Below are 13,340 nucleotides of genomic sequence, written 5' to 3' on the forward strand. Positions count from 1 at the left end.
AGAAGCATTTGATGAGCATCGTGCCTGCGTCCAGCCTTGCGCAAAGGGATGGAAGAGGATAAAGGGGATGTGACTTGGTCCCCTTCTTCAGGGAGCTCTGTTTGCTGGGAGAGCTGAGCACACAGGCAGAGAAGTGATACTTGATCTAGGAGGTCAGGAGCTCAGCTCCTCATGAAAGAAAACCTGGAGCAGGAAGTGGAGGGGTGAAGCAGGGATGGGGGTACTGGGGAAGGGCTGACTAGATTCTGACCTGCATCAAGCGACCCACATGCTAAAACACTGGGCATACACCTTCATAATAGAAATTAGATGTAGTGATGAACGGTTAGATTAACTTAGATAAAAAATTGAAATAGTTGATGTAAAATACTTTAAAGTTTTTTTTTTTTTTTTAAAGCCAACCACACAAGACGGAGTGGCTTACGCTGTAGTGGAGAGTTTAGGTCTTCTTTATGGCTGAGTAGTTGTTTACTATGTGCAGGTTAATATTTTTATTTCTTCCTCTGATTACATTGTGGTAATTTCCTGGTGAAAATGTATCTTGCTGCACACTTACGAAGCATGCACTTTTCTATATACATATGATATTTTAAAAAGTTTACATAAAAATTGTAAGACTTTAGGAATTCCCTAGGGGTCCAGTGGTTAGGACTTCGTGATTTCAGTCCTGTGGCCCCAGGGTGCATTCTCTGATCGGGGAACTAAGTTCCTGCAAGATATGCTCTGCAGCCAAAAAAATGTGCAGAATTAAAGTTGCTTTGTCCATTGCCAAAAAATTCATGGCTGTAAATGCATCCCACATTCATACTTCGTAGAAGCTCAGATTGTCCTTGAACCAGCAGATCCTCCAGGGCATGGAGGGACTCCACACAGCATCTACTTCCGGTGGTTAAGATGACCCAGCACCACGGATGTTTTTATCAAGAGTCTGGGAGATGGAGGCTGGTGGCTGTGGCTCATTGTTCTCCTCCAGGCTGTGTCGGATCCCATATCCAAAGTATATGACAGATCCTAGCAGGGAAATGAGATGATGAGAAGGGAAATTAGGAGCTCTCCCCGCTTATAAATGCCCAATAGGCCTCCTATCATGGTGTCTGACACAGTTTAGGGAGAGGTGGTAGGAAAAGGATTAGGTTCAGTCACTCAAGGGGTCCTATTTTCCAAGGAAGTCTCTTACCAATCGCTGCCCAGATGCCAAATAGGGCCCAGGTCCCAGAGGTCATCTGCATCATCAGGTAAACGTTCACGAAGATGCTCACCAGTGGGAGGACAGGCAGAGCAGGGACCTGTGGGCAGTCAGTTCATCCCTGAACACAGCCCAGACGTCTGAAAGGGAGACCCTGCCCCATGTGGGTGGGAGACTCCATTATTACTGGGGATGTGTTCAGTGCCTCTTAGATTGGATTTGTAAAGCACTGAATGTGGATCAGGGAAGAGTCCAGTGGTTTCAATAACTCCTCTTCTTCCTGGTCCAGCGAAGGATGTTTAGACCTCAAAGCATGCAGACTTCATAAACTAAAGGTGAACATTTTGGGCACATAAGGTCACCTACCTTAAAATAAAGATAAGTGGGGTCCTGGGGCTGCCTCCAGATGATGGCCGTGACCCCAGTGATGAGCAGCAGCAGCAGCACAGCCACTGTTGTGAGCCCGGGGTCTCCAGAGAACACCTGGCTGGGCCACTGGGCCAGGATCAGGCTCAGGAGGGTCAGCAGGAGAACTGCAGGGGTCAAGGTGGAGGAGAACAGGCTGGACCCAGAAGACGTCAGGACCTCGGGTCACACCCCTCCCCAGGCTGCTCACATCAGGAAGGGCCATGATATCTCCAAGTGTCCTCACCAATGAAAAAGATACATTTCCACCCTACCCTGCCAATTTGAGAATACTATCAAATAGAAATCCCACTGCTCACCAAGTAGGGAGGCACATCCATAGACAATCTGCCCAGATTTCTGGGTGGGGATGGGGCTGGTGGGGAACCACAGACTCTTTAGAATGTTTGAGGTTCCTGCTTCAGGTCCATGGTCCAAAGGACTTCCTTCAATTTCAGATTTCATCTCAATTTTGTCTTCTGTTTTCTCCTTCTTGCTTAAGATCTGATCTGGCTGGTATCTGAATTAGAGGTATTACAGCAATAATAACAGCAGCTCCTACTCATCCAACACTGGACAATCTAATCTATCTATTCCCAGCTAAGTGGACTGGGATGTTTAGAAAGGAGCATGGAGGCAGAGGATGATTACCTCCCCATCAAACTCCAAGAGTCCAAAGCCCCCAGTCAAGGTGTAATGGGGTCTCACCTGAGGACAAGCACAGCAAAAACCACCAGGGAATAGGCAAGCAGGGTCCCAACAGATACGAGATCCACAAGATCCGTGAGCTCGAAGAGTAAGGCCATGACCGCTGGAGTGACGGCATAGACGAGGCGGGGAGGGGAGAGAGTGAGTGACTGTTGCAAGTTTGGGAAGCTGATTCAGAGAAGGAGGAGGTTCTTCTTTGTCACCTGCAGTGCTTCCAGAAGCTATGATGGCCACGACAGGGGTGCCTATGTGATCATAGATCCAGGCAAGTCCCTGGAAAAGGAGCCTGTCCTCTGCCATTGTGCAGATCAACCGAGGCGTGGTGAACATGGTACCCAGGAGGCTGGGAGAGGAAATAGGGACATGTGAGAGGGTGTGGAGGAGCAGGAGAGACCAGGGCATCCTCTCCCTGGTCTACATGGGGTAAGATGTCTTTCTCTCTTGTCTCTAAACCCCAAGGGCTGGGATACCCGAGCATCTGACAGTACACGGGGAGAAAACCACGACACTGACCTGGATGTAAGAGCACAGAGGGTGCCAACAGCCACAAAGTATCTGGCAGGGCCCCACCCAACGTGGAGAAAAGCCTGCGGCAAAGGACTCTTGGGCTGAATCTGGTAGTAGGGCACCATGAGGGTGAGTGCCGCTGAGACTCCAAAATATGCCAAAAAGCAGATGAAGAGAGAAATCATGATGCTGAAGGGAATGGACCGCTGGGGATTCAGAGCTTCTTCCCCTGCAGGAAGGGCGGAAATACTGAGTCAGGAAAACATGCTGGGATGAAGACACAAAATCAAATTCCCTCTTGAATCTTCAAGAACAGGCTAGCCTACTGCCAACCCCTATGTCCAAAGGCAGCCCAGTCTGCGCCCACCCCTCTGATGGGACACAGCGTAACTATGTTACCTCTCATGGCAATGGAATCAAAACCAAGAAATGCGTAGAAACATGTTGCTGCCCCATGGAGAATTCCTTCAAAGCCAAAGGGCATGAACCCTCCGTAACCCAGAGGGTCCAAGCTATGGTGAGAGAAGGGATGAGGAAGGACACTGGTGAGGTGTGTTGAGCCATCTCTGCTGGACTCCTCCCTTAATACCGCGAATCCTGGGCCCTCATCACTTGGCTCCACCAGCCCAGGTCTCTTTGCTGTTGCTTTGTCACTAAGTCATGTCCTTCTCAACTCCCTGGACTGTAGCCCTCTAAGCTCCTCTGTCCATAGGATTTCCCGGGCAAGAATACCAGAGTGAGTTGCCATTTCCTTCTTCAGGGGATCTTCCCAACCCAGGGATCGAACTCAGGTCTCTGGCATTGGCAGGCAGATTCTTTACCACTGAGCTGCCAGGGAAGCCCTGGTCTTTTAGTCTTCATATTTCTGGCTCTGCATCACCTCCCCCAAGCATTGCTACGGCCAAAAGTACCGTTCCAAACTATAAGTGTCAGTGGATCCGGATGTGTTCAGTTTGTAGTCCTGTTCTGTGAGCTCCCAGTTGTGCAGATCTCCTTTAATGAAGCCAGAGAGGATGATAAAACTGAGAACCAAAAGGTTGGTGACCGTGAACACTTTGTTAACTGGGGTCGACTCACGAGCCCCCAGGACCAGTACTCCTGTGGGAAAGATGGAATATAAGAAATCCAAAACAGCTAAACCCATAGTCACAGAAAGCAGACTAGTGGTGTCAGGGGTTATGGAGTTAGTGGTGGTGGTGGACGAATGGACAGAGACTGCTCAGTGGGTCTGGAGTTTCCTTTCGGGGTGATAAATATATTTGGAACCAGGTGAAGGTGACTGTTACTTAACATTGTGAATGCACCAAGTCCCACTGACCTGTATATTTTAAGGTCATTAATTTCTTACTGTGACAATCATCTCACAATATATACCTCTACCAAACTGTCACGTTAAATCCAAATCTACCAAATGTCAGCTTAAATTTGTACAGTGTTGCATTTATAGCTCAATAAAGCTGGGGAAAATAGTATGTTTAATTTTATGCTATGCTATTTTCTTCTCAATTAAAAATACATCTTTGTAAGGTCTTAATCAGTTCAGTTCCGTCACTCAGTCGTGTCTGACTCTTTGCAACCCCATGAACCGCACCATGCCAGGCCTCCCTGTCCATCACCAACCCCTGGAGTCCACCCAAACCCATGTCCATTGAGTCGGTGATGCCATCCAACCATCTCATCCTCTCTCATCCCCTTCTCCTCCTGCCCTCAATCTTTCCCACCATCAGGGTCTTTTCAAATGAGTCAGCTCTTTGCATCAGGTAGCCAAAGGATTGGAGTTTCAGCTTCAACATCAGTCCTTCCAATGAATACCCAGGACTGATCTCCTTTAGGATGGATTGGTTGGATCTCCTTGCAGTCCAAGGGACTCTCAAGAGTCTTCTCCAACACCACAGTTCAGAACATCAGTTCTTCGGCACTCAGCCTTCTTTATAGTCCAACTCTCAATAAGGTCTCAATAAATGATTTTCAGCTGGGGTTGACTTTGAATGCCAAGTGACATTTGACAATGTCTGGGGACATCATGATTTTCACAGTTTAGGAGGTGTGAGTCACTGGTATCTAGTGAGTAAAGTTCAGAGCTGCTACTCAACATCCAATGAATGACGAGTTTTTCTAAAAAACCCAAATCGCACACCCCCACACCTATGAATCATGGGGTCACAAAGAGTCGGACATGACCGAGTGACTGAACTGAACTGAACACCTATGAATGATCAAGCCCCAACTGTCAGAGGTACCAAGAATGGGAATGTCTTGGCTTCTTGTCTTTCGTATCACAGTCCCTATTTTCCAGTCCTCATTCTCTGTCATTTTGCCACCCCAAGCCTTTCCCACCTCAGCTTCTGCTCTGCACCCCACTCTTCCCATCCTATCACCCCCTCTCACCTGTAAGCAGCAGCACCAGGCCCATGGCGACAAAGTCTGCATAGGTGGGCAGGAAGTAGGGCACATGCAGAGAGAGAGTTCCCTGTAACCCCTGAGAGATGTGGTTCCCAGTCAGGCTGTCCAAGGCGGAGCTCCAGCCCCGGGCTATACAGGCGGTGCCTGCAGCGGCAGAAGAAGGAACATCCACTGACAAACATAAACTGATTTCTAGTATGGGCCATGGGCTATATATATATATATATTTTTTTTTTTGGAGGAACCCAAACAAAATACCTGACCTCAAAGAGTTTCTTTTCATAGGTTGGCATGGGAAGACCCAGACGATTCACAAAATAGATCAACTATTTCATATGCTAGGAGGAGATTAATGTTATATAAGAAAACATAACAGGAAGTTGTGACCAGGAGGGCTGGAAGGTGTGGATTGAAATTTTAAATCCAGATGAAAAGGAAACTTCTGTGAGAGAAACAGCTGAGCAGAGACTTCAGTACGGTGAGGTCACGCCTCCCTCTCAGTCACTCCCTAGAGTCCCCTTTCCTTGTGGGTTCTTGGTCCATCATTTAAGAAAAGCAGGGGAGAGATGAGAACAATGAAGTTGTGGAGTTTTCCTGCCACTATTATCCACTTTCCCCTGCTGCTGCTAAGTCACTTCAGTTGTGTCTGACTCTGTGTGACCCCACAGACGGCAGCCCACCAGGCTCCCCCGTCCCTGGGATTCTCCAGGCAAGAACACTGGAGTGGGTCATCATTTCCTTCTCCAATGTGTGAAAGTGAAAAGTGAAAGTGTCCGACCCTTAGTGACCCCATGGACTGCAGCCTACCAGGCTCCTCCATCCATGGGATTTTCTAGGCAAGAGTACTGGAGTGGCTTGCCATTGCCTTCTCCGCCACTTCCTCCTACAAGGTGGATAATCAAATTCTCATGAAAGAGTGAAGACCGAAACCCTACCTCCTAGAACCTGATCTTAAGCCCCACACTCTCCTCCGATCCATCCTCTCACCGATGACCAAGGACAGGATGAGGTTCCAGCCAGTGATGAAGGCGCAGAGTTGTCCCATGGTGATGTAGCTGTAGAAATACGCAGAACTGGAGCCTGGTACCTGGGCCCCAAACTCCGCATAGCAGAGCCCGGACAGCACACAGGACAGGCCGGCCACCAGGAAGCAGATGACGGTCGCTGGTCCAGCTCTCACTTTGGCCACTGAACCAACCAGGATGTACACACCAGCTCCCAGCGTTCTGCCCACACCCAAGGACACCAGGTCGAGTGTGTTCAGATGAGCTTCGGAACTCCCAGACTCTGCTCTGGCCTCCAGTGGCCGCCTGTGGACCAGCTTCTGACCAAACTGGCGAACATACCGATGTAGCATCCTAGACGTAGCTGACATGTTATGATCTGCTGAGAAGGTAAGACACAAAGCCATCAAGAAGGCCCATCTGCCGTCGGCCCTGGGAGTCCAGTTCCACGGAGCAGTGGAGTGCTGAGGAGCAGGTGTTCAAAAGATGCATGGAACAAGTCTTCCGTGCCTGAGCTCTGGATTGATGAACTCGGGGGAGACTTTTAATACGTTTCAAAGCTACTGGAAGTGTGAGAGGATTGAGGAGAAGAAAACATGTTGCACCAAAATGTGCCACAGCACTGAACTGGACGCTTAAAATATTTTAAGATGGCAAATTTTATGCTCTGTGGTATTTACTCCTGTTTTCCTAAATTGCTGCTATGGTAAATAATAAAGGCAGCTTCACAGAGGGTTGTAGGAAACCTCATGGTAACTTAATATAAACCATACAGTCATCTCTGCAGTCACCAAAACCTGAGGATTCTCAAGTCATTTAAGTTGTCCCTGTATCCACAGAGGAGGAACCCACAGATCCGGAGGGTCAACAGTATACAGGAGACTGACATCAGTATTCACGTCCCAAACCCTGTATAAGGGGAATCTTCACTATTGCTTGAGCACCAGTCAAAAATGAGTCACAGCCTGCAGACTTGATCTAACTCCCAAATCCCACCTCTTCTCACACAAACTCGGACATGTCCCAGCTCCTGCTTTCACCTAGAAAATGGGTCTCTCCACCCTCAGTCAGGGGCCGGGCTGACCGCCCCCAGTCCCTGCCCTCTGGGGTTGCAGAGGTCTCTTTGGGAGAATGTGAACTCAGCTCCCTGTCTCCCACAGGAGAAGGTGACCCAAGACTTACTGGATCCCTGGAGCAGAGTCTGGAGCACTGGGTCAGTCAGGGAGGCTGAGGTTAAGCCGTGCGGGGCTGGGGCTGAGACATCTCCAAGAACCGACGCGGTGAGTCCTGAGCACAGAAGAGTCCTCAGCCCTGGGTTGTTGGGGTGAGGTTGGGGCTGGGTGGGCGGGGAGCATCTGCTGCGCTGCTATCAGCCCTGACTCTTCTGTGGTTGCCCTCGGGGGGTGGTTCCAAGATGGTTTGTGTGTGTGTGGAAAGACACATAACATAAAATTGACTAGTTTAATCATTTTAAATGTTCAGATCAGTTATGTAGGGCTTCCCTGATGGCTCAGCTGGTAAAGAATCTGCTTTCAATGCAGGAGACCTGGGTTCAATCCCTGGATTGGGAAGACTCCCTGGAGAAGGGATCAGCTACCCACTCCAGTATTCTGGCCTGGAGAATTCCATGGACTATACAGTCCATGGAATAGCAAACAGTCAGACACAACTGAGCAACTTTCACTTTTCAGTCAAATTAAATACATTCACTTTTTGTGCAAACAAACCAGGATGTTTTCTTCTGGCAAAACTGAAATTCTACCCATTCAACAACAACCCCCCTTTCTCCTTTCCCATTTCCTGGTAATTACCATTCTACTTTATGTCTCTATGAATCTGACTGATCTAGGGGCTTCATTTCAGTAGAATCAAACCATATTTGTCCTTTCCTGGAAGGCTTATTTTACTTGGTAGAGTGTTTACTAGGTTCATCCGTGTTGTAGCCTGTGTTAAATCCCCTTCTTTTTTAATGCTGAAGAATACTCATTATGGGCACATACCACATTGGCTTATCCATTTCTTTTGGATCAATGAGCACTTGGGTTGCTTTCATGCTTTATCTATTGTGAAAAGTGCTGCTATGAACAGGAGTGTAAAAATATCTCTACCAGAGTATGTCTTCAGTTCTCTTGGGTGTAGCCTCAGAAGTAGAATTGCTGGATCATATAGTTCCAGGATTTTATCTGCTTGTGATGGAGACAATGCTCACATACTGAGGAATGGGGAGCTCAGTTTCTCTCACACGGTTCAGTCTGAGCTGTGTGTGAGCTAGGACGGCCTGTGAGACCCTCGCAGCTCATCTGCTTTAACCACTGGGGTAAAGAGCGTCTGTTTTGAAGATAAGGGTGATAATTCCCTTTTTACGGCATCCAAGTTAGCACCCCTGGAAGATAAGATTCCCTGCCCAGACACCAGGGTCCTATAGTCTCCCGAGGTACTAAATCTGTCTCTTGAAACCTTGGAGGAATGTACCCTGTTATACTGATGCACGTTCTTTGTTTGGATGAGGATAAGAATGTGCTGAAAACCATGCTTTAATGGAGCAGTTAGGCAGAGTTATTTCTGAGTCCGTCCTCCAGACTCTAATACTCATTCTGGTTCAAATAAAGCATTCCTATTCCCACCATAGATTGTTTATTTTCATGTATACTTGAATTCTTTTGATCATCGTAGACCTCAGGCAGAAAGGACTGTAAATCTGGGGATGCCACTCAAACCCTGCTCCCTCCCAGTCCTTTTACACCACTCAGCTTCCCACAGTCTGCCCATGACCTGAGAACACTTCAGAGTGTGTGTGGGGTCTTCCCTGGTGGCTCAGTAGTAAAGAATCTGCCTGCAATGCAGGAGACGCAAGAGACTTGGGTTCGTTTCCTGGGTCGGCAAGATCCCCTGGAGGAGGGTGAATGGCTGATCCTATTCATGACACCAATTGTCTCACTGTTCACACTGTTTGTTGAACCCACAGTAGGTAAGGCGAAAACTAAGAAGCTGGAAGGAGATGTGAGGAGCCGTAGAAACTGCAGACACATTTATTCTCTCCTGGCTGGCATGGCAGCCATAACACAGCTTCTCTCCTGGTTGATGCAGCAGCCATAACCCTAATGTAGGCAAAATGGAGCCGTAACATAACCTCATATAACATGACCATGATGTTGCTGCAACGTGGCCCTAAAGCAGCAGCAACCAGGGCTTTCGTGATGAAGCTCTTACCTGTGTCCTGCACCCAGTAGCCCATGACCAGCTGTGTGCCTCATGATGCACATGTGTAGTGCTGTAAGTGATTTCAGCTGCTCAGTTCAGTCGCTCAGGTGTGTCCAACTCTTTGTGACCCCATGGACTGCAGCACGCCAGGCCTCCCTGTCCATCACCAACTCCCGGAGTTCACTCAAACTCATGTCCATTGAGTCGGTGATGTCTCCTTCTCCTCCTGCCCCCAATCCCTCCCAGCATCAGAGTCTTTTCCAATGAGTCAGCTCTCCGCATCAGGTGGCCAAAGTATTGGAGCTTCAGCTTCAACATCAGTCCTTCCAATGAACTTTCAGAACTGATCTCCTTTAGGATGGACTGGTTTTATCTCCTTGAAGTCCAAGGGACTCTCAAGAGTCTTCTCCAACACCACAGTTCTAAGGCGCCAATTCTTCGCTGCTCAGCTTTCTTTGTGGCTCAGCTCTCACATCCATACATGACTACTGGAAAAACTATAGCTTTGACTAGACGGACCTTTGTTGGCAAAGTAATGTCTCTGCTTTTTAATATGCTGTCTAGGTTGGTCATAACTTTTCTCCCAAGGAGTAAGCGTCTTTTAATTTCATGGCTGCACTCACCATCTGCAGCGATTTTGGAGCCCCCAAAATAAAGTCTGTCACTGTTTTCCGTTTCCCCATCTACTTGCCATCATGAAGTGATGGGACCGGATGCCATGATCTTAGTTTTCTGAATGTTGAGCTTTAAGCCAAATTTTTTTCACTCTCCTTTTTCACTCTCATCAAGAGGCTCTTTAGTTCTTCACTTTCTGCGATAAGGGTTGTGTCATCTACATACCTAAGGTTATTGATATTTCTCCTGGCAATCTTGATTCCAACTTGTGCTTCATCCAGTCCAGCATTTCACATGATGTACTCTGCATGTAAATTAAATAGGGTGACAATATACAGCCTTGACATACTCCTTTCCCAATTTGGAACCAGTCTGTTGTTCTATGTCCAGTTCTAACTGTTGCTTCTTGACCTGCATACAGATTTCTTAGGAGGCAGGTAAGGTGGTATAGTATTCCCAGCTCTTTAAGAATTTTCCAGAGTTTGTTGTGATCCACACAGTCAAAGGCTTTAGTGTAGTCAATAAAGCAGAAGTTGATGTTTTTCTGGAACTCTCTTACTTTTTCTATGATCCAATGGATATTGGCAATTTGATCTCTGGTTCCTCTGCCTTTTCTAAATCCAGCTTGGACATCTGAAAGTTCTTGGTTCACATACTGTTGAAGCCTAGCTTGGAGAAATTTCAGCATTACTTTGCTAGCATGTAAGATGAGTGCAATTGTGCAGTAGTTTGAACATTCTTTGGCATTCTTAGCTGTTACACAATCACTATTTATAAAACATGGGGCAAGAGTGAGAGGCTGTGGGATAAAAGAGCCTGGTCACACCATTTTGGCTAATTTGTCCCCTACAGAGATCAAATTGCCAACATTCACTGCATCATTGAAAAGGCAAGAGAATTTCAGAAAAACATCTACTTCTGCTTTATTGACTATGCCAAAGCCTTTGACTGTGTGGATCACAGTAAACTGTGGAAAGTTCTGAAAGAGATGGGAATACCAGATCACCTGACCTGCCTCTTGAGAAACTTGTATGCAGGTCAGGAAGCAATAGTTAGAACTGGTCATGGAACAACAGACTGGTTCCAAATAGGAAAAAGAGTATGTCAGGGCTGTATATTGTCACCCTGCTTATTTAACTTATATGCAGAATATATCATGAGAAACGCTGGGCTGGAGGAATCACAAGCTGGAATCAAGATTGCCGGGAGAAATATCGATAACCTCAGATATGCAGATGACACCACCCTTATGGCAGAAAGTGAAGAAGGACTAAAGAGCCTCTTGATGAAAGTGAAAGAGGAGAGTGAAACAGCAGGCTTAAAGCTCAACATTCAGAAAACTAAGATCATGGCATCCAGTCCTGTCACTTCATGTCAGAGAGATGGGGAAATAGTGGATACAGTGGCTGACTTTATTTTTTTGGGCTCCAAAATCACTGTAGATGGAGATTGCAGCCATGAAATTAAAAGACGCTTGCTCCTTGGAAGGAAAGTTATGACCAACCTAGACAGCGTATTGAAAAGCAGAGACATTACTTTGCCAACCAAGGTCCGTCTAGTCAAGGTGATGCCTTCTTTTTCCAGTAGTCGTGTATGGATGTGAGAGTTGGACTGTGAAGAAAGCTGATCGCCGAAGAACTGATGCTTTTGAACTGTGGTGTTGGAGAAGAGTCTTGAGAGTCCCTTGGACTTCAAGGAGATAAAACCAGTCCATCCTAAAGGAGATCAGTTCTGAAAGTTCATTGGAAGGACTGATGTTGAAGCTGAAGCTCTAATCCTTTGGCCACCTGATGCGAAGAGCTGACTCATTTGAAAAGACCCTGATGGTGGGAAAGATTGAAGGCAGGAGGAGAAGGGGATGACAGAGGATGAGATGGTTGGATGGCATCACCGACTCGATGGACATGAGTTTGGGTAAACTCTGGGAGTTGGTGATGGACAGGGAGGCCTGGCGTGCTACGGTTCATGGGGTCGCAAAGAGTCAGACACGACTGAGTGACTGATCTGAACTGAAACTACAGAGGGCATGGCAGCCCACTCCAGTGTTCTTGCCTGGAGAATTTCATGGACAGAGGAGCCTGGTGGGCTATAGTTCATGGGGTTACTAAGAGCTGAGCATGACTGAAGTTACTGAGCACACACATACTCTCCAGTGTGGGGGCCCCCAACCCAGCAGGACCCCAAGCAGGAGAAGAGGGGCTTAAAATCTCTGATGTTAATTCAGGCAACACAAGCATTGAATAAGTAGGGTGCCTGTGTCCAGTCTTGCACAAACAGATGGAAGAGTGACGTGGTCCTTTCTCCAAGGAGCTCTTGGAGAGCTCCTTGTTTGCTGGGAGAGCTGAGCTCGCAGGCAGGGGAGTGATACTTGATGTCGGAGGTCAGGAGCTCTGCTCCTCAAGAAGGAAAAGCTGGAGCAGGAAGTGGAGGGGTGAAAGGCGGATGGGGGTCCTGCTGAAGGGTTTACTAGATTCTGGCCTGCATCAAACGTGCTAAAACACTGGGCTCAGACCTTCAAAATGGGACTGAAATGTAGTAGTTGACTCCTTGTTGTTGTGGTTTAGTAGCTATGTTGTGCCTGACTGTTTGTGACCCAATGGACTGGAGCCCACCAGGCTCCTCTGTTCATGGAATTTTCTAGGCAGGAATACTGGAATGGGTTGCCATTTCCTTCTCTAGGGGATCTTCCTGGCCCAGGGATTGAATCAACATTTCCTGCATGGGCAGGTGAACTCTTTACCCCTGAGCCACCTGGGACCTTCCAATTGACTTTTACACTAACTGACAAAAAATTGAAGTATTATCAATTTAAAATAGTCTAAATTAAAAAAAAATTTAACCACACAAGATGAAATAGAATGGCTGAAGCTGTCATGCAGAGTTTAGTTCTTTTTTACGGTTGAGTAACTGTTTGCAATGAGCAAGGTAATATTTTTCTTTCTTCCTCTGGTTGTTGATTACACTATGGTACTTTCTGGTGAAAATTGATCTTGCTGCACACTTCCGAAGCATGCACTTTCCTCTATGCATATTATATTTTTAAAAGTTTGCATAGACATTGTGCAGCATTGGGAATTCCCTAGAGGTCCAGGTTTCCCTGCTGTGGTCTGGGGGTTCATTCTCTCATCTGGGAACTAAGTTCCCTAAAGTTATGCCAAAAAAAAGTGCAAGGTCAAAGTCATTTTGTCCACTGGCAAATATTTATGGCTGTAAATGCATCCCTCATTCACACTCCACAGAGAATCAGTGTCCTTGAGCCAGCAGACCCTTCATTGCACGGAGGAATGCCTCACAGCATCTATGTCCTGTGT

General features: G+C 47.2%; 1 protein-coding gene across 3 annotated transcripts; it reads right to left on the reverse strand.

The window, feature by feature from the left end:
* Window positions 1-535: 535 nt before the first annotated feature.
* Window positions 536-6,566, reverse strand: LOC129546165 (cationic amino acid transporter 3-like). 3 transcript variants are annotated; one of them, XM_088830967.1, is made up of 11 exons: window positions 6,197-6,566; window positions 5,195-5,353; window positions 3,718-3,901; window positions 3,206-3,318; window positions 2,813-3,035; window positions 2,503-2,642; window positions 2,300-2,402; window positions 1,912-2,111; window positions 1,553-1,719; window positions 1,178-1,286; window positions 536-1,011 (listed from the first exon to the last, which is right to left on the reverse strand). In XM_088830967.1, exons 1-11 carry the CDS (start codon window positions 6,564-6,566, stop codon window positions 890-892), a joined length of 1,890 nt encoding a protein of 629 aa, XP_088687093.1. In that variant the 3' UTR covers window positions 536-889. The 3 variants fall into 3 exon arrangements, with proteins under 3 accessions (XP_088687093.1, XP_055266992.2, XP_088687094.1); XM_055411017.2 differs by having other exon boundaries at window positions 3,718-3,904; XM_088830968.1 differs by having other exon boundaries at window positions 3,718-3,904; window positions 5,195-5,380.
* Between the last annotated feature and the right edge of the window lie 6,774 nt (window positions 6,567-13,340).

The sequence above is a fragment of the Moschus berezovskii genome, chromosome 22 (genome assembly GCF_049115385.1).
Source record: "Moschus berezovskii isolate FMDL1 chromosome 22, NW_MosBer_1.0, whole genome shotgun sequence".
In the NCBI taxonomy this organism is placed as follows: Eukaryota; Metazoa; Chordata; class Mammalia; order Artiodactyla; family Moschidae; genus Moschus; species Moschus berezovskii.